At 49.2% G+C, this 20,749-nt stretch overlaps 5 protein-coding genes across 5 annotated transcripts; 2 read left to right on the forward strand and 3 right to left on the reverse strand.

Moving 5' to 3' along the window:
- Positions 1-63: 63 nt before the first annotated feature.
- On the reverse strand, positions 64-3,997 carry F5B22DRAFT_264889 (DUF726-domain-containing protein). Its single transcript, XM_047970135.1, has 2 exons — positions 1,701-3,997; positions 64-1,645 (listed from the first exon to the last, which is right to left on the reverse strand). Exons 1-2 carry the CDS (start codon positions 3,837-3,839, stop codon positions 416-418), a joined length of 3,369 nt encoding a protein of 1,122 aa, XP_047835381.1. The 5' UTR covers positions 3,840-3,997; the 3' UTR covers positions 64-415.
- Positions 3,998-6,728: 2,731 nt separating this feature from the next.
- On the forward strand, positions 6,729-7,877 carry F5B22DRAFT_633361 (voltage-dependent anion channel; the record flags this gene model as incomplete). The annotated part of the gene is made up of 1 exon (XM_047976822.1): positions 6,729-7,877. One exon carries the CDS (start codon positions 6,729-6,731, stop codon positions 7,875-7,877), a length of 1,149 nt encoding a protein of 382 aa, XP_047835382.1.
- A 145-nt stretch (positions 7,878-8,022) lies between these two features.
- Positions 8,023-9,804, reverse strand: F5B22DRAFT_264922 (Fcf1-domain-containing protein). Its single transcript, XM_047970136.1, has 4 exons — positions 9,573-9,804; positions 9,380-9,508; positions 9,187-9,324; positions 8,023-9,056 (listed from the first exon to the last, which is right to left on the reverse strand). Exons 1-4 carry the CDS (start codon positions 9,622-9,624, stop codon positions 8,458-8,460), a joined length of 918 nt encoding a protein of 305 aa, XP_047835383.1. The 5' UTR covers positions 9,625-9,804; the 3' UTR covers positions 8,023-8,457.
- A 15-nt stretch (positions 9,805-9,819) lies between these two features.
- F5B22DRAFT_588788 (phosphatase 2C-like domain-containing protein) lies at positions 9,820-12,296 on the reverse strand. Its single transcript, XM_047973692.1, has 3 exons — positions 11,188-12,296; positions 10,454-11,136; positions 9,820-10,394 (listed from the first exon to the last, which is right to left on the reverse strand). The coding sequence occupies exons 1-3, from the start codon at positions 11,637-11,639 to the stop codon at positions 10,339-10,341; spliced, it is 1,191 nt and encodes a 396-aa protein (XP_047835384.1). The 5' UTR covers positions 11,640-12,296; the 3' UTR covers positions 9,820-10,338.
- A 3,639-nt stretch (positions 12,297-15,935) lies between these two features.
- On the forward strand, positions 15,936-20,213 carry F5B22DRAFT_642180 (uncharacterized protein; the record flags this gene model as incomplete). Its single annotated transcript, XM_047978086.1, has 3 exons — positions 15,936-16,398; positions 16,463-16,620; positions 16,677-20,213. The coding sequence occupies 3 exons, from the start codon at positions 15,936-15,938 to the stop codon at positions 20,211-20,213; spliced, it is 4,158 nt and encodes a 1,385-aa protein (XP_047835385.1).
- Between the last annotated feature and the right edge of the window lie 536 nt (positions 20,214-20,749).

A 20,749-nucleotide genomic window follows, 5' to 3' on the forward strand; every position in this document is an offset into this window, starting at 1 on the left:
TGCCGCATGAATGGCCACGGGAGGAAAACTACGTGCAGCTCCTTCATGCACCTTCCCATTTTGTCAATATCTGTTTTGTTTCTGATGATGCTAGAGTTATTATGGCCTCGTTCTAAGTGATTTATCATCGTACAAAGTCCGCCACTTCAGTATGCCCAGGCTTCCCAGCCATTATAGATTATAAATATACAACCAGCCGCCACTCTGAAGGCGGGTGAAATAATGTAAATCAGTATCCTTACTCGACCAATCCGTTTACCTCGTGCACCTGTTCGTAATTCATATGGGGTAAAAAGACGAATGAGAATAGATAACAAGGCGCGCCAATGTGAACCTCGAAGCTTCTGTCCGACCGACCTATATAATATACCTATTCAAGCCAAGACGGGACGATTTAGTAGGGTCGAAGAGTTCATCATGCAAATGTCAATGAAACCTCTTTCTCCTTGCCGAAGTCTTCATCTGCCCATGGGTCTTCTAGGGCCAAGTTAGGTGTTGTGTGTGATGTCTTCATCTCTGGGCGTGTCGGACTGGGGATATTATGGTGGTCTTTCGTAGGAGGTGGTGGGTTTCTATATTCCGTATCAAACGTTAACTGAACACCATCTTGCTCATGCTGAAATGAGGTCTCATGGTAGTCCCTTGACTGTAATGTAGGTGCTCTGTCGAGGCTTTTAGTTTCGTGCAGCGTATCTCGTGGGCTTGACTGTACAGACGATGAAGGGTCAAGCTTCATCGGTGGTAATGTGGATGCCAGTTCTTTGACTTGTAATTCCTCATCACGAGCCAATTCGGCGCGCATTGCGTCAACATCAAACAACACGCCGCTGTTATCATTGGGCATGTTTTCAGTTTTGGATGCGCCTGCCCGTTTGCTGTCTTCATATATTTCCCAGTCCTGACGTTCAGCTTTCTTCTTCCGGCCAAATATACCCCAGCCACCTTTCCCTTTCTTCGATTGGCCCTCCTTCTCCAATTCCTTTCGAGCTTCTTCAATCTCGTTGATAAGTTCGATTTGCCGTTCTCGGTGACGGTCTGGATCGGGATCCTCGATTTCTCCGAATTCGTCACTTTCGACGGACCAGCCACATTCTCTTAGGAGACGAGGCATAGCGGTTCGGTATTGCATATGGCCGTTAACAAAACTTGTGCAATCGAAATTCTCAACTTCCGGTACCCCGTCTATGGTGGCCAGGCCAGCAACTCGTCGAATGCCCCCATTTGTCAAGCGAAAGAGGTAACCTAGAATCCAGTCGTTCCGGTTATACCCATTGACAAAACGACCAGCCACAACAGACCTGGCTTTAAGGAATTCTTCTTTTTTCACGACAATGGGTGCTCCAAAAAGGTAGACATTTTGGACGAGTCCATGCGCGCCCTTCCTAGCAAGCTCTAGGAGGCAGGAGAAGATGACACGTGAGCCAAGGGAATACCCTACAAGAGTAATGGGACGCGCGCCTAGGTTTCTGTCTATCAAAGAATCCGCAAGGATGAGGCCGGCAGCCCACGCTCGGTCCAGTGATACTGCCCAAGGGTTATCAATCAAGTAGGCGAGTTTTGATAAGACTACCGGTAGTTGGAGAGCAGCCATGAGACTGATTAGAATCGTACTACCTAGTACTTGTTGAAGACCTTGGGTGAGAGCCTAGTAGAATGATGAGCTGGATATTTTCTTTCTCTATTTCAGCTGAGTTACTTACCTCTGTTGCTAGAATGTTGATGGTGTCACCCATACTCGTCAGTAACTCTGGCTCCCACAAGATGGAATACAAATCACCCATGATCGGATCTACTGTACTGAATGGCAAACGAACATCGTCGACTTTGCTTGTCAGCCACCCGGAAATCGTTATAATGAGGTTGACCCGCTTGTTGTTGTTAAGTGGCCGATACTCGAAGGTCTTTACGGCGCCTGTACGGCGATCAGCGGCCTTGCCACCCATGAAGCTTCCGGAAGCGGCAGCACCAGACGTGATGATGGCCGCTCCACCAGCTCCTGCGAGAAAAGAGCTCGTCCCGCCAATACCGATCGTCGTAAACCCAGCTGCCAGGCCAGCACCGATCAGAGGCGCCAATAGCCCCGCTGAAAGGCCAATCACGAGGCCACCGCCGACCGTCGCCAGCCCCATCATTACATAGCGCTTCTTAAGAGCCAGCTTCCTTCGGTTTTCGAGATGCTCTTCCTCGTTCCAATTTTCCTGCTCGGCCTGTTGTTGCATTTCCAGAGCGTCTGTTACGCGCTTCTCAAACCTGCATATATCTATCCAAGGAACCTCTAAATCTTTGCCTACTCGCTCTAGAAGCACCCTCGATCGCGCATCATATATCCCATCAGCTATCAGGACCAAAAAGAGGTCGCAAAGCACAGTCCATCGCAGATCAATATCAATCTTATCCGTACTAGGTAGTTGAGAGGGCGTCTTAACTTCTGGCATCTCCTCGCCCTCGTGGTTCTCATACGGTGGTGGTGGTTCTGCTGATTCTTCCTGACTAGAATCACTGCTGGAGAGGGATAGTCGGGGAGTACTCTTGCCCGACCTTTTGGGTGTTGAGACCGGGGTAGTTTCTGCCATGGGGTTCTTTACCCTTGCGTTTTGCATAAGAGTGGGAGTCAGATCGGCAGGCTGAACACCATGCTCGGATAACTGTTCTATCATAATCTGCTCTGGGGAACTGATGTCCATATGTGCGTATAGCCGAACCATGATTTTCTGTGACCACATTTTCATAGCTTCGACAGCTAAATGTAGATTCTTTTTCACGCTCTTGTGGTGTTGCAATTGTCCCACTTCCTTCACCATGTTAGCCATCTCCAAACGGGCAATACCAACGTAAGCTATCCTCTGTCCTTCAGTCAAGAGGTCCTTGGTTGCCTGTAACTGGGAGACGGCATCACGCTGTTCTTCGTCCATTTCCGTCATACTCGTGGATTTAACATTATTGAAGAGGTAGCGTGTATTATCATCCATACTTGTCTCGGACTCCGCATCTTCATCATCTATAACCCGAGTATATCCTTTACCCGCGCCGCCGAGACCGGCATATCCGTAAGCTTCATCCTCATCTGGATTGTGTTCCTTTGCTACCAGCTTGTTGTCATCGTCGTAAATATCATAAGGTGCATAGGCTGGCATGGTCTGCCATTCGCCATCACTATCATTATCTTCTTCCTTTGGAGCCGTAAGCTGTTGATGCGAAAACTCGGATGCTCCATGATTGCTTGCCGCGCTGACGTCCCGGGTATGGTTCGAAAGGGAGGCTTTCCCGGCTTCCGCTTCCGCTTCTAATGCCTGCTTACTGGCTTGTATCTCTTTTAAAGACGGTCCTGATATGGCCTTGGCATCCTTGCTAAGAGTGCTCCTGCGCTTCGTAGCACTTGAAAAGTCTACTTCCACACTATGAGCCGAGTTGGCTTCAGCGACTGGGTCTTCAGCTTTGGGTGCTTGTTTCAAGACAACCCAGTTACCGCCCTGGGTTATAGCAACGGGTGTTTGGGTTGAAGCAGGAGGTGCATTCTGGAGGATTTCCTGTTCACTTTTTTGATCGCTTTTCGGGAGGGTCGGTTCGCTGGGTGTAGTGGCGGTATCCGCCGACGCTGATGTCGATTTCTCCTCTACCGGCTCCCTATCGGCGCCGTTCTTGGGTGTCTCTAGGCTTTCCGTCTGCACCGACTCCTTGTGAGTTACATCAGGCCCTTCGGAGGGGGTGTTGCTCTCGACGGGCTGAGACATAACTCCCGTAGACTCGTGTTCGCCTTTGTCATCTTTGTCGACGGGGCTCACGTATTTTCTAATGGGCAACCCAAAGTCGTCAACATCAGGGGCGCCGGCAGCTGCCATTGGGTGCTTTTTATCTCGTGCGCATGTGAGTAATGCGAGCTGATCGACCCTACTGAAGTGAGGGAAGGGTACCGGGTATTTCAGGTTTAAAAGGGGGTTCGAGATAATTGTTCGGTCATACGCATGGAACAAAATGTGAGGTTCCGGGGGTCGTTTGGCATTCCCCACCCTGCTGTCAGTTATAGGCTTAGGTGGCTTGGTAAGGTACCTAGCGCAGGACCCTAAGATACTCGGCCGGGTGCGGCGGTGTGCGGTGTGGGCCTGCAAACAGTGACGTGCCTCTACGTACACCGCATGTACCTCCAGCAGAGACGCGCAAACTGATGGGGAACTTTGCTGCGGTTGGGATCGAGGTGAAACAGAACCAAAACCACCCAATACCTATTCTACGACAAAATGCATTTGTCTTGAATAAGAAATGCGGCAGAGTAGTAGTGCCCCAACCTATCTAATTATTCGCCGTTACACTACAGCCTGGAGGAGAAGAAGAAGGGTGCTTTGCCAAGGTCCAAAAGCTCAATGCCTATTCCGCACCCCCACGCTAGCAGTTTGCATAGCCTGTAGCTAACCAGGGGCTTAAGTACTGTACTATGTAGAAATAAGAGAACTCCATACCTAGGTGTAGTGTTTATCGACTCTAAGTCAAAGCATGTTGCTCCCCTGATCATATCCTCAATCCGCCAGTATGGGCAAGGCAGCTTTCCGAACCATAGTCGGCGGTCTATTAAGCAGGACCAGGTTTTTCTCTCATGGTGGAAACAATCATGTCCTCATTGACGTGACCGATCAAGCCTTCCCGTCATCATCTGCATCACTAGTATATTTGCGATTTTGAGTCTGTCTTCGCTTATCCTTTCCAGCTCATTCAGGTCTTCGCAGAGTAAGATGTCCGTTTCACACTTGGCGTCAATCACACGTAATTTCGTCTTGTCTTCAAGGCCGTGACAGATGTGCAAGATCAAGCTATAGTCAGGCGTCAAATTGCTACCTCCAAATACCAGAGATACTCCCTTAAAGTGCCTGTCCTTACCGACAATCTTGAAATCGTCGTTTCTAGCGGATACGAAAAAGCCACTAGGACCACGAATCTCGATTTCCTCGCCAAAAGGCAAGGAAGACAAGATGTTGTATAAGACCCCTGCAAGTTTTTACCGTAAACCCGAAATTTTCCATTTTCATCGTAAAGATCATTGGCTTTCCTACCGTCACCTTTGCGGCCGGCTTTCCTAAGGAATACCGGTTTGATAAGAGCTAAGGCCGTATAAATATCTTGTCTCTAAGATAAAGACCGAACTGAACGTATTGGCAAGTATCAAGACCTCAAGGTATCCCTTCTTCTTGGGAAGCTCGAACTTGTAAACCATACTGGCATCAGAGTTCCCTACTGACACCCATCAATTCTCTCGAACTTCTGTAATGAAAAATGAGAGAAAACCGCCAGACAATTACTTGCCATTTTACTTGTCTCCCATCCTCGTAGCTAGAGATAGTCACTTTCATGGGGCAACCAAGATCTGATGGTAATGAAACATCGTTCATCTCATAAGCCAATATTATATTGTTTGACTCGTTCGTTGCATGCTCGAATGGTATACCGTTTGATAGTGCTCTTCCCCAGAATTAACCCTTTTACGTGACTGGATCCAATATCTTTTAGTCCCTTCATTTGGAATGTGTTTTGGCACCCACCCTCCCTGCTATCAATGCTACATCCCGAAGGTGAGGTCCTTGCCAATATCCCCAGCCACGGGAACTGAACTCCAATTGAGTTCCTTTGTACGTCTGAGCGTGTTCAATTCTTTAAGTACTCGTACGTGATACATCATCCTTCGATTCGTAACATAGCCCACTAACTAATCACTCGGAGTCGCCTTCATCTCCCTCCATGGTATCCTGAATCCACGAAGTAGGTCTCAAGACAAAAGAAGCAACTCCGACCTCGTCATTATAGATAATCTAAGCTACGACAGACTAAGAGCGATCCCCAAGTCTGAGTTTACATCACAAACAGCTCAAAAGAAGTGGTGACCTGTAACAAAACACATCATCAACACCTTGCTTGACAGATTCGTTGAGCAGGCCAGGAGCGACAGCCCATTGACCTTGCTACCTCTTTTTCAACGCAGGCCGGGAAACCCTCATAATTAACATAGGTAAAATATTTCTACCTTGCACGGTTGCCTATGTATTTTGAATGATTATCACACATCTTCGTGTATTAAGTCTGTAGATATATGGACTGGATTTAGTACATCGACGATGATAACGGCATCATGCTTAACATATAATTCCTATTCCATACCCGTCCTTATCATTTCGAGCTGAAAGACAGGCTTTCCAGTAAGAATATCATGTCTTTATGTCATCTTACAAGATTCCGCAACACGCGGTTCGTAGATAATGGCATTTCGCAACGATATCTTGGTTATACATGACCAGTTACAGCCCCATAAATACATCGTTTGTATTATTCAATTTCTGCGATCGGCTACACTATTCATCAACGACTTAGTCAAGAGGTCAATAGTCATTCTATCTAGCTAGTCATATGAATAGCGTAGCGGCCATGACGATTTGACGGGCACCGGGTGAACTCTATTACTCGTGACGACTTGGAACAATGGTGTCATAACCCTCAAAATGCTAGGTATCTTGTAAGGCTGGCGCATCTTAATAAGAATCTCAGGCCTATTCTTCTCTAATATGTCAAAGCGTGGCGACTTATTGCTTTAGAGCAACTGCATCTCATCTCATCTCACCCTCGATCCCTTGTATTCAATATATGGAAATCGTCATCTTTCTGTCTAATTCAGCTCATAATCTTCGCTAAATTCATATAAATTTCAGAAAATGAACGGTCATGCACCGATCCGGAATAATGGACCACCGATGAAATCGGAGTTCGAGGACACGGAGGCCGACGTTGGTCTTCGGGGGCGCATCGTGGACTTCACCTGGGCAAACTTCACATGTACGCAGTCGACGGGCGTGGTGGCCATCATGCTCTCCGAAACACCACACCAGTTCCACGGGCTCCAGACGATCGGCGCCATAATCTTCATATTTAACATCGTGCTATTCCTGTGCTTCTGCGCGGTGATGCTCACTCGCTTCATAATGCACCCTCACATGCTCAAGAAGTCGGTCACGACGCCGCCCGAGTGTTTCTTCATCGGCTCCTTCTGGCTCTCCATGGCCACTGTAATAATGTGCATGCAGCGCTTCGGCGTCCCACACACCGGGACTTGGCTGGTGGTTGCGATTCGTGTGCTGTTCTGGATGTATGCTGCCATCACCTTGATCTACGCCACGGCAATGTTCGCCACGCTATACTTAAAGCCGATCCTCACGCCGAGCCAAATCCAGCCCGCTGTGTTCATTTCTGTGTACAACACGATGTTGACGGGGATCATCGCGGCCTCCATAGCGAGCAGTCAACCGCCCGCGGCACGTTTACCGATCATCGTGGCTGGCGTGGCCTATCAAGGACTTGGCTGGATTCTAAGCCTCGTATTAATGCCTTGGTTCGTTGGAAACACCATCGGCAACGGACCTGGCGGCCCGAGTAATCGCCCAAATTTGTTCTTGGCCGTCGGTTCGTCGGGTTACACTATCGTCAGCTTGGTCGGCTGTGCGAAATCCTTACCTACTTCTTACGACTACTTCGCGCGTCATCCTAACGGGGTCGAAATCCTACAGGTAATGGCTGATTGGATTGGCGTATTTCTCTGGCTATTTACGTTCTGGCTCTTTGCCACTGCCCTCCTAGTCAACCTGCCGACAGTATTCCCGAGGATTGGGGCCGGTTTTCGCCCCAGCCCACGCATGAGCTTTGAATTGGGGTGGTGGAGCATGATCTTCCCAAATGTCGGCTTCACTCTGGCGACGGGTTACATCGGCCGGCAGTTTCAGTCAAATGCTATCCAATGGATTGCAACTATTATGACAGTGATTTTGTTTGTGTTCTGGCTGATGAACTTAGCATTACATGCTAAGGCTGCTGCATTAGCTGTAATGACGCTGAATAAGGCGAGGTAGCTAGAATGTAAAGAATAGATGATTAGGAAGGAAAACAGACAAGAATCATATCCATGGAACTCGGTTCACCTTTCAAATGTTAAAATAAATAGGTCTCTATGTTTTGATAGATTTGACCCCGGGTTTGCAGTTCATGTAATCTGTTATCTGTAATCCTCCTATGTGTGAGACGCCGGAACTCTTCTGTTTAAGTCTCCATGCATATTGTTGACTAACGTGAGGTATATATGGTGTTGATTTGGCTCTTCTTCATGCATGCTTGTGACCTCACACTGAAATCTTGTGCTTGGACCTTGATAATTTGCGTGATCGACTATTGTCGTCGCAAATAGAGGTTAGTCTAAGTCGTGTATGCTAAGAGACCCAGGAGGTAACAATCCAACAGCTGCACGACCCGTCTATTCAAATCTCTTGTCACATGGCACTGAACGTGTAACTCGTGGCGCCTGGTGGGATGGTTCACATTGATGGTATCATTGACTTCTCAAGTCTAAAAATTTAGAACTTTTGTCTTTCCTGGAAACGCCTCGCAAATGCTTTCTCATAAGTTCAATGCTGAAAATACCGAGCACGCAGACCATCATTCTTCGCCTACCGATGCCTCTACCTGATTATCACTTGCTTTGCTGTCATGAATAGCATTTTTCGACTTGTGTTTGCGCCGTCGCTTTCGTCCTGAACCTCCTCCAGCAGTATCTGGCTGTGCACCATTATCCGGCTTCACTTCCTTGCCTTCAGCTGTTTCGTCTGGTTTCGTCGGGGCTTTCTGCGCCTGGTGTGTTTTCTGCTCCCTTTTCTTCTTTACCGACAAGGGATTTGGCTCTTTGCGACCATATGTCTTTTTCGTCTTCTTCTTTTCAGGTTTGCTCTGATCGGCGCCTTCCTTTGTTTTATCAACATCGTCGTCCGAATCTTCCGGCTGCCGTTTCCTCTTTCCCCCTGGTGTTTTGAGTTCCGCGGTAAACTTTGCCTTCTCATCTCGTGAACGTGCTTTTACAGTAGTCGAAGATGCTGGTTCCATGATGAGGACGGACCGTCGAATATACAATAATGGCACAACCTGAATACCGTTCCGCAGGGAGGACCGAACTTCGTCATCGTTTATCGCACAAACGTAACGGTGCTTATTGACGCCATTCTTACTGGGGTCGATCACGGAGTGGAGACACTCTCGCTCGTCTATTTAAAGACAATTAGCAGATTAATAGTAGAGAAGGATAGTAATTTAACGTGGGTTTCAGGGGCATGTAAGAACAATGAGATCGAAAGACAACCGAGTTCCAGAGAAGAAAGCGTTGCTAAGACATACCGAGAGGTTCAGGGTAATCAGAGGGATGGTGTCCACATCGTCGTCGTTCCACTCTCTCCTTTGCGAAGTCGATAACAGCTCCTATGCCAGGTTCGTTTTTCCTGGCGTACAACCATCTCATCGAACATTGAGTTATTACTGGGCGACTAGATCAGCTTGGTATCTCTGAATTCAGAAGACAGTATGAACGCACGAAGTTTCGTGTTGCCGTGTAGAGTCGCCTTTAGTATGTGATCAATGTCCATCTTACTACGGATAGCCGCCTCGAGGAATTGGCTGTCGCAGAGGACTTGGTAAGGCTCACGAAAACCAAAATTTATCTCTGCATGGATAAAAAGTCAGAAAGATGTTCAAAATCTGGAATACGTACGTGATGGTCTACTCACCATATTGGTTCATGAGCCTCTTATACTGCTTGGATCTTTTCGCGCGCGGCATCTTGGTGTGGTTGTCAGTTGACGACAGGCGCTTTTATGGTGAAATAGTTTGTCATTGACATCGAATCAAGCAAGGCGTATTCCTTTTGGCGCCCAAGGGGGCTTCCTGAGTGGTGGTCTTTCAAGAAAATAATCATTGAAGATTTAAGATCGAAGCTCCCCATTAAGAGCTTTTTCGCGTTAGTAGTTGTACTTTGATGTATTAGCACTCTTAACTTCTTTATCGATATCGGATATCCTACGTGTGTGGGTATTTACTTGCATATACCCCACTATCTTATATAGGTACCTATGCACTTCGGTAGGTTAGGTACCCGTAGGTAGGTAGGTACCTCTACAGTACCTATGTAGCTATGTACCTAATAAGTATTTTAAGTAGGTGTTTCCTAACCTCCCTTAGGTTTGACCCGTAAGAACTTCACTACGTATTGTACTCTCTCGCCCTTCATATTCGAAACGATGATATTTTCTTATTGCAAGATATGATGTAGCAGATTGACTCTGTGACTCTGCCAATGCGCTGATGCATGCCGAAACGCCCTATTAAAGCCGGCCCCACCCAACATCGTCCATGTAACTAACATTCTATATAGTAGTAAGGTTGGAAGTCCGAACGCCTATGTCCGTCCAACTTCGTACCCTTAATATGATATCTAAAACTTCAAAACGGCCTAATGAACAGAGTGCCTCCAGACCTACACGCATACCCTTAATCCTACGCAGAGGCACGTCGGCATAACCCGGCTACAACGCTGATATCGTCAAGTTTCCCTGAACCAAAGTCCGTTAGCCCTGATTAACTTATAAAGTTATGAAGCGATTTAACTCACCACCTGAGCTAGCTAGTCCTTCTTCAATGGCGTGTTCCATATATGGAGACTCCGCAAAGGGGTCAGTTGCAATAGCTTTGGCCGCCTTCATGAGTTCCTGAGCCACAAATACCATGCCGCCGTTTGCGCCATGAGTGCGATCACCATGGGCAGGGCCGCCTTCTCCAGCTTCCCAGCGCTCTACGCTTTTCAACACGTTGTCGACAATCTCATGTTCCCAGAGGTTATCGGTGACTCCGTCAGACATGGCAAGACATAAATCTCCTTCGGCAAGCTCTACGGTGTCGACTGTAGCATTCTGATCTGGCGTGTCTAGACTGTTGGTGCCGAGTTGTCTCGGGCAATCAAACCAATGCCACTGCTCTTTTGTTTGGTATAATATTTCCCGAGTTTTCACGCGGATGACCATCACTCGTGAATCGCCTAGATTCGTTACATATAGAAGTGGCACAATATTTGATTGCGGGTTGCTCAAGTCTCCTTTGTAGAAGAGTTGCGCACCAGTAGCCGTCGTTGTTCCTAGACAGTTGATTGGCCCAGTTGTAGCCTCAACTGTTCTTTCGTACGCCCTCTGCAGATATCGTCTTGGGTCAGGTTGATAGGTGGAGCTTGGCCACTGAGATTTAGCCATATCTTCTTCCATAGCTTCCACCCAGAAATGCAAGATCAATCGAGACCACAGACTTGAAGAAATGTCAGTAGTGAGCGTTTCTTAACGACAGCAGGTGCATTACCCAGCGTGACCTCTCGGCCGAGATGACCACGCACCAACCCCATCGTTGGCACATATGAAGTGGTCACTAGCATAGACAGCATCATCGCCATTAGTGTAACCCCGAATAAGCTCTCCATGAACGAAGACGCGCCTGTCACGACTCTGATGATGGGTGCTCAGGGGGTCTGAGAAGGAGCCGGAGGGCGGTGACAAGAAAGGAGGGGGAAAGGGCCGAGGTGTGCGCTTCGCAAAAAGTGCAACGCCTGTCTCGAGATGAAAAGGAAGCCTCAGTTGAGAGTCCGGAGGAGGTGAGGCGGCATCGCCGATACCGCGTGCTGCGCTAGTCGACGATATGAAGCTAAGTTGCTTGAATGAGGAAGTCCAAAACACAGAGTAAACATCACGACAGTAGAGTGGCCATCGCGCCCGGCCCGGAAGAGAGGCCAGCACGGGGAGAGGTGACCTCCTCATCCCCACGATGCACGCACAGACAAGCCAGCGAGATAGACACTAGCTGGGCACGGGACAGGCGCGAGACGGGAGTATCAACATGGTGGAATGAAACGAATGTCCGATACTAGGAGGTCGGCTTATCGATAAAAGAATATACTGTTGGCGTACAGCGTTGGGTTGTCGAGTTTACAATTCCAGTTACTGAAGCGGCAACTGAGCAGAAGATAATGCATGTGAGGGCTAGCAGGTACCTACCCAGGCGAGCTAGTAGGTATCCAGCTACCTAGGTACATGTAGATATTTTGATGTGGGGCGGGTTGGGAAAGGCGCTGGGTCTGGAGCTGGCTCTTGTCATGGTTTTGGCGACGATGAAATCATCTTCCTTGGTCGATTTTTGAAAGCTGATCTACACTGATCGCCGTGAGCATCTGCAGTTCATATCTTGATATTACCTCATTCTACCTATGTAGTACGCTTATTTGATATTGTAGGTACTCAGGAGAAACACTTTTCCAGCGCACCAACCACGTGTAAGTATGTTAGTTGGGCATAATGACAACCAAGTCTCGCTGTTTGAACATGACGCCATCTCGGTACAACTAGGTGGGCGCACATGATTTACCTAGTACTCCGTCCAATGGTATGGTACTAGTGTACGGTGAGAACGAAATGCCTATCTCGTACCGAGTGGGGCAGCAGTACTTAGGTAGGTAATATCAAATGTAAGCCTCTGAATACCTTAAGAAGTAGATAAGCAACAAAGGATTTGTGGTGACTGACCGTTTCCGCATCATCAAAGCTGATGATCAGGTAAATTACTATGTGTGAGTAAAACCGATGCACCGGGTACTCAAATACCTAGTAGTACTGCTATATATGCCAACACTATGTACAATTTTAGATAAACATGACGAAGTCTGCAAGGGACCATCGGTGCTCTGAATCATATCATGGCCAGCAAACACTGAGTTGTCAAGCAGCTAGTCTAAAACAACGCTTGTTTTACCCTCAGCGAACTCTGCGGATGGCCTTACCTATCTGTTTAGTCACACTGGACACATGACTTAGTAGGTACTCGATGATAGCACGCGCCAAAGTACATGGAACTGATCGTTCGTGAAGCTATTGACATTTACCTTGCGTTAGGGTGTTCTCCATATCGGTGAGATCGGCTAAAGGATTTATCGATACAACACTTATCAGCCCCCATGGCTTCTTGCATCGTATTCGCAAACATCAACTTATTGTGCAGCCTAGTAACTGCCCAGGACACCTGCCCGGGAGGCAGCCAAGAGTAGTATATATAGCACTCGCATATTTCGGAATCAACAATACGAAACACAAGAGGCCAGAAGTAGAGCGCTCAAGATTAAGTAAGCTGATAGTGCGATGCTAGGGTCTATCAGATGTACTTAAGGTAGGACGACAAAGCCAAGCCCGACCAAGTCATACCTGGGGAATCGTGTTGAGTACCACGTACATCTGGGAATCTGCAGCATTTCGGTATTTATTATATGCACAATTTATATGTACGAAGTAAGCGAAACGTATTCCATGCAAGTTACATACTTAGGCAGACTTAGGCTACACGACAGTCGCTTCACTGCAAAAGGAATATCTAGCCAAGCCCTTGTCCCAACCATGCTCAGCCGCTAACTGACGTAATGCAGCCAGGGAAAAACGTAGCTAATCATCGATGCTGCCATACTTAGCATGCTTCTTCAATAAAACGGTGCCGTACCATCCGGTTACTTCCGGCTATCTGTACCTACACAGTAGCTTAGTGTTCCTGCTGTAACGAGACTGAATGAGCGCCAGCCTCCAGGGGGTAATCTGCATGGTTTTGCTGGCAGGGTTTAGGAGGAGAAATCAAGAATTGGTTGTTCGCGAGCGACAAGAACTTTCTCGCTGCCACATGCTTGTAAGTACTTAAGTACTTAAGTATATATGTAAGTAGATATGATTTGTATCAGCCTCAGCTAAGGAGAGGCAGTGCTCTCTCTCTACAGTACCGAGTAAGTAGGTATGTATCTTCTAAACCTTGTTTTGTCTCTCTCGTTTTCATTTTGCTTTCAGCTGGGACTAGGTACGCACAACCAATGCATTTCTTTATTCCCTGCCCGCCGCGTCTTGGATCCCCTTGGCCAGTTCTTTTCTATATCTAGTGTAATAAATGTACATACCTATCTTACTTACTAAGGACTGGCAAACCCAGTGGCCGACCCTTCCGTGATCAGTAGACACCCGAAAGGAGCATGATTCGTACTACAGTTTACGTAGTACTGTCTACTACCTAATATAGTATACACATAGTCGTACCTAGCGGCTACGTATACGTCACTTCTAGCTCCAACCCTACCTACCACCATTATTTCTGATTCAGGCTTAAACAGAGTTGAATCAGCAGCGCTAGCAATATCGTGTACTTGGAGAGGTACGAGTGAAGTAGCGAGAAGTAGGCATAGCATCGAGGTAGCCTATTGTCTGTCTTCCTTTCATACAGTTGCGGTTCGATCGTTGACGGTGCCAAGAAGCGCGGTGAATACAGGCGTCCAATCTCTCGTGTTGAATCGAGCAAAGGGATCGGAGAGGGCCCGACAGAACCAAGAGGGCCGTCAAAGCAGGCCAGACCAGGCGGATAGGCGGCCAGTCGTTGTGGCAGATGGTCGACTCGAATCGCAAGCCCCATCGCCTTGAGACCTTCCCCTTTTCTGTCGTGGATGGCATTCCATTTATTCGTATTTGCGTGTCCATGTGGGTATCTTGCATGCGGTGCCACCCGACTCCCGTGAAGCTACAAAACTCACTCGTGCCCACATTCTCCTGATACAGTCACACTACATCGCATGTGCTGACTGACCGTCGGTACTTTTTGGGCCGGCCGCAAAATCCGGTGGTTGGTTATACAAATCTTCAACACCCTCACTTTTCCTATATTGTTGTGTTTCTATTGCGATTGTTGTTTCCCTTCTTCTTTGTGTGCCCTTTTGTCTATAGGCACTTTCAATAGGCGACGCGATCAGACAACTGGACGACCGACGGCGCCCGCTCATTGAGGGTCACCTCACATCCTAGTCAGTTGCCATTAGACCGGCATTGACTCGAAGCAGATCAAAACTCAAAAAGTTGCAGAGAGCGGCTTCAGCTCGCTGGGGTTCTTCAGGCGTCAGTCTGAGTGCAAGTCGAAATCTACAAGATGGTCCGGAAACGTGGTAAGTATATGTTGCTTCCCATATTCTTGTTTAGATCCTACTTCGTCTCCCGAACTCCCAGACGCCTGGCTCAAGGGTTGCTGTAATTGTCGCACATGTCCGCCTGAGTCCACAGTCTGTACCCCAGCGAATGGTTCTGGCCCTGCAGAAATGAAGATCACGGATGGAAGGGCTTGTGCATTGCAGAGCAAAGGGCAGCCGTGGCAGGTCTGAACACCACGATCCTCTGTGTGCTTCGATATCATGAAAATATCCCTGGCCTTTGCGGCGCTCGCGGCGACAATACCTACCAACGGCACCAACAGGGCCGATCTCAAGGTGGTTTTGCCTAAGATGTTTATTGGGGGTATGAGTGCCTTGCGTAGGGAGAAGTCTTCTTGCGGTATCCTGAGGCTGTATAATGCAATCCATTTACGGATATAAAACACCCAGCTCTACACTGCGCACGAAGCGGTTGCAACATGGGCATCACCATGCATTCGTTCATTTCCCTCAACTGGGCATCGAACAAGGGGTTCCACAACGCCTGCACTATGGTGGGTGCTGATTCACACAGAAATCGGACAATGGTGCCAGGGCTCGCCAGGCTCTGCCGAATACCCTGAGATCGCCTAAACAAGTACTGCAACCAGCACACGCTACACTTTCCTAGCGGTCCACTGCACCCTCATCACCTCCACCGTCCAGACACCGTCCTGCCCGTCCTCGTCCTACCTTGGTGCTCACCGACGATGCACAGTAATGTAAAGTCGAAGCAAGCACCACGCTCTGCATCAGTCCTGCACCATCGTGCCTGAGCACTGCGCAGTCGTCAACCTTAGCACGCTGGGTCGGCTTAGATGTCCCCAGCCAGGCCCAGTTCCTCTCCGCCCCGAGCCAATCCCTGCCTCCCGCCCCTTAAACTAGCTGCCAATCCCTCTCCATTATTTGTCGTTCCTTTGATGCCAATTCCGTCATTCGTCACACCAGAGGCCCTCACTGTATGAGTGTTGTGACAATCCCTTCACCTGATAATCTGTCAACCTGGCCGCATGCCCGCCCTCTGCCCGCTGCTACCCTACGTTGCGCTAACCAAATATCGTCATCAAAAGTGCTCTCGTTTATGTCCCACTTCTCTAGCTCGCACTCTCCTGCCAACAGCGATCCGAAATCCATCTACAACGAATCTACCTCGACGCCTCATACGCCCCCGAACGGCATAAGCGGACTTGGAGACCGCCAACCATCCTATCCTGGCAAGAATCCGAGCGCCGCCAAAAGTGATTTTTTCCATCGCCGCGGCCACGCTCGGGCTGTGTCATCCACTGTCCCGGCCTCGCCGCTTTGGGTCGACCATGACAGTTCGCCGCTAAATAGTTCACCGATTACCGTTGCCGACCATAACCGTTCCCGAAGTCGCAGCTCCTCTCGCCCATTGTCTATGGTTCAGGCCTACCAACCGCCCCGCATGGATATCAACGAGGATACGATCCCGGAGCTGCAGCCCATATTCACTTTCCTAAACAGCCATGCCAATAAGTTGTATCAAGAGGGATACTTCCTCAAGTTAGATGACCAGAATACACGTATGTGAAATTGGAATGAAATGCGGGAAGTACTTCATGCCGGACTTCCACTAACTTGATGTAGAGGGCAAGCCGAACCCTGATCGCACATGGACGGAATGCTTTGCGCAGCTTGTCGGGACGGTTCTGTCTCTGTGGGACGCTGCGGAGCTAGATGCCGCTGGCGAAGATGGTGAAGTTTTACCCAAGTTCATCAACTTGACTGATGCGTCAATCAAGATGGTATAGTGTCGAACTGCCCTACAGTACTTCAGAGCATTAAGCTAACGACATATCAGATCGAATCACTACCTACCAGATCAAACGAGGAACAGCCTTTACAAAATATCCTCAGTATCTCAACTGCGGGAAGAAATAGATACCTTTTACATTTCAATTCTCGGCAATCACTAATCCAGTGGACGTCTGGTATCCGGCTCGCCATGTTCGAGCATTCCACGCTTCAGGAGGCATACACAGGGGCACTGATTGCAGGCAAGGGCAAGCATTTAAATAATATAGGTGTCATCATGGAGAGATCGCGAGTCGACATGGGCCAATGGGTACGAGTGCGATTTGGAGCCGGTGTTCCTTGGAGACGATGTTGGTGTGCTATCTCGCCACCAGACGAGAAGGAATATCAGAAAGCCATGAAGGAGCATAAAAAGAAAAACCCGTATGATCGCTCACACCCCCCAATTCTTAAAGGCGACATCAAATTCTACGACCAAAGGAAGGAGGGCAAGAAACAGAAGAAAGTACAGCCTATAGCTACGATCAACGACGCGTATTCCGCCTATGCGTTATACCCACAATCTAAGTCTTTGATCGATGCGTCCACATTGATCAAGATCGAGGGCGATATTACCATACATGCTGATCCTCCTTCATCTACAGAGGGCTTCGTTTTCATTATGCCAGAAGTAAACCCGGCTGTCAGTGGGTTTGAAATGATGCTACGATTTTTGTTCCCTACATGGGACACCTTCGGACTGTACGGTCGACCAGGACGATTGGTCGCTAGTGTGTTGGACTCCAGGTCTCTGATGTTCGCGATGCCGAAGCACAAGCGTTATGGATATCTTGAATTGCTTGATGTGTCGAGCTTGATATTGACGGATGGAAATGCGACCAGGAGCGAAAGGGAATGGAGGAAGAAGTTGAAGGAACTGACTGGCACTCGAATGAATACCACAACGGACGAAAGTGAGAGTAGCGGTACTAGCCGAACGAACAGCCGTACGAAACGGCTCAGTTCTGGCCCTGCGCCAGCTGGGAACGCAAAACCTCGAGTTGGGTTTGCTGACGATTCATCACCACCTCCAGTAAGATCATCGCGATCCATGTCTCTAAATTCTGGTCAGGATGCTGTGAGCGGCATGCCGACCTCATCTAACGTACACCCACCCGGAGAGATTCCCCCACCGGTTCCTCGTCATAACGAGAATCCATATACCGTAGTTCCGGGTCCTGTAGCTGGACCCGACCCTGCACGTTCCTTTATACCTGATTTCGCGGCCGCCCCAGGAACCGCGAGCTCAGAGGAAGAGCGGATGGATACACCTATTCAAGATTTTGATGGCATGCGACGGATGCAAACTCCAGAGCCAGTTTCCCAACCGCCTAGGTTTTCCCATGCGCCAGGAGACAAGCCCAATAACCGACCATATCATTCACCAGAAATGCGCCGTGCGAACAGCCGATTGTCAATAAACACGCTGAATCAACTTACTACCGCGGGTAATGTTTCTGCTAGCCCAGACGTATGGAGCCCTGAGAGCGAGAGAAACAACGAGGCGCAGCATGCAACATCTCGCCAAGACTCCGACCAACCTGGTCTGCCTCCGGTACATTTGCATGTCAACAACACGAGGATACCTGCTAACTTTGGATCCCATGAAGTTATAATGAATAATCCCCCGCGCTCCCCGGGCTTCCCGTCTGACATGGACTCATCGTCGCAACGATCAAGATCGCCGTTCAATAACCATACTCAACCTGACTCACGCGGTCCAACTCCTACACCTCGGCCAAAGACGCCAACCTCGAGGCCAGGGACTGCCTCTGGAAATCGACCACCTGGACCGCCTAATTTTGGCCATCAAGGTAACCACCCAGCGTACCGTGGACCGCCACCCCCTGGACCACCCCCTGGACCACCTGGCATGCCCCCGCCCGGTAGGGGCCGTGGCTATCCACCACCAAATATGGCTGGTCCTGGTCGTGGTTATCCTAACGGACCTCAAAACATGTACACGGGATCTGCCGGACCTGGTGGTAGAGGTGGACCCCGGTCTCCTCCGCCCAACCGTGGGGAACAATTACCGCCATTGGATACCTCACCTATCCACAGAAAACCCTTGCCGGTTCGTTCTGATAGTCTCCAGCAACGTTCAAATACGGGTGGTGTAACCCCAGCGACGGAGTCTGCAAGCAGTGCAAGCTTTACCGGCCATCGGATAGATACTGAGGGGTTCGGGCAAATCCGTGCTCAGAATGTAAGCGGTCCTGGGCCTCAGCCAAGCGCTATGCGCTACGACACAATGATTAGTCAGGCCAGCAGCCGCTATGATGATGGGGCGTCCACTTCGAGCCCTGACTATGCCAGCTCGCGGCCGTCAACTGGAACTTCTGCGTCGGTGGTTGAACGACCTAGGGCTGGCGTATTGAAAACAGTAGGGGCTCCCGAAGAACACTCATCTCGGTCTGGGGGCTCTAGTTTCGAGATTCCAGGCATCGACTTCGGTCCTACTCTCAATTATGCTGCAGCACCACGAAATCTGCCATCATCAGGCGGCATTGGAATTGCACAAACTTCTAATCCATCTGGTCCCAGGGCGCAGTCACCAAATGCAGCTTTTCCTCAACGGCCAGTCATCCCCGGAGCTTCTCATAGTCGACAGGGCTCGGAAGAGAACGTGCGAAAGAGCGTGGTGTGGCAGCCAGCCGGCACAAGCCCTGGTTCGGGTGGCCCTAGTCTTTCTGCCGAAGAATTTGTTCAGCAAAGGGCGGCAACTGCGACACCTTTATACGCCCACCAGCGACATTCCTCTGGCAACACTCTCGCTAGTTATCGTGCCGGCACGCCAACCCCCCCACTCGGCCGCGGTCAAGATAAAGACTACATAGGTACGGCACATTCACGCAATAGTTCTCACGATCTCTTGCAACGTCCCAGCTCTCGAGGGGCTGGTGAATTTCTCCAACGACGCAAATCTGGGGAGTTGTTACAGAGGCCCGGATCCCGAGGTGCAGGTGCCGTCTTAGGTGGCCAGCAATCACAAGGGGAGTCACATTTGTCAGCCCGGGAACAAGAACATGTTGCACGGATTACTGGCTCGCCTCTTATCAATATGGCGGGGAACAAAAATGCTCCCCAGACTGGTGGGGGGCTTATAGGCGCAATCGAAGATCGTGAACGTGGACGTGAGCAAATGAAACAAGGTTGGGCCAGCCAAGCTGCGCAGAATGCCATTCAGCGACAGCAACAGCAACAGCCGCCGCAGCCAGGCTACGCACATTACCAGCGGTCAATGTCGCCTTCGCCCATGCTTCCACCGCCGGCAGGTATGTACTCGAATATGGGTCGAGGCATGGTTCCACCGTCGCCCAGGCAACATGGATTTGGAATGGGTCGCGGCTATGGCGGTCCTGAACAAGAAGGCAACTGGGCACCTGGCTCTGGCGGTTTCCGGTCGCCACCTCCTGGTAACATGGATCCACGGTTCATGTCACCTCAAGGCCAATATTCTTCATCACCACCATATTCGCCGGGCCCAAGAGGCGGTGCTGGCGGGGCTCGTGGCCAAAACCCTTACCACGGGCAAGCCTTCTAGGAGCAGGGGAACAATAATAACGACGACGACAACAACAGCAGCAACAAGAAGAACAACAACAGGTAGAAATGATTGTACATAGGTGCATAAGTTACGCTCTAGTGTATTTTATGACTATTCTTGACAATAGGAGGCTTGGATGAGTGGATTGTAAGTTGCCAGTATAGCATTGCATGAGGAATAGGTAATGGCGGGTTTGCATGGTTGGGGGGCATGGCATCATCATCATATATTGGATTGGGCTATACATTGTTCATCGGTTTGCAAAGCATTGGGCGCTGCTTTGACTACAGTAAAGCTAGTTAATTCCTTTTGTTTCAGGACGAATACCAATGCTTTTATTCTCCCATCCCTTCACTTCCCTCCCTTGGTACTGCGTCGTGGTGGCAGTAGGCCATATCCCTTACTTCATACCTGGCACGATATGGCATTCAAGGAAGTCTGTGACAGGTGGTACGAGCGAGTACGAATACTAGTTGGTATATTATCTAGTACCTACAGTAGGTATCTAGTAGGTATGTACTCTGTAGGTAGGT

The sequence above is a fragment of the Xylaria bambusicola genome (assembly GCF_022495145.1).
Source record: "Xylaria bambusicola strain CBS 139988 unplaced genomic scaffold F5B22scaffold_3, whole genome shotgun sequence".
Lineage (NCBI taxonomy): Eukaryota > Fungi > Ascomycota > Sordariomycetes > Xylariales > Xylariaceae > Xylaria > Xylaria bambusicola.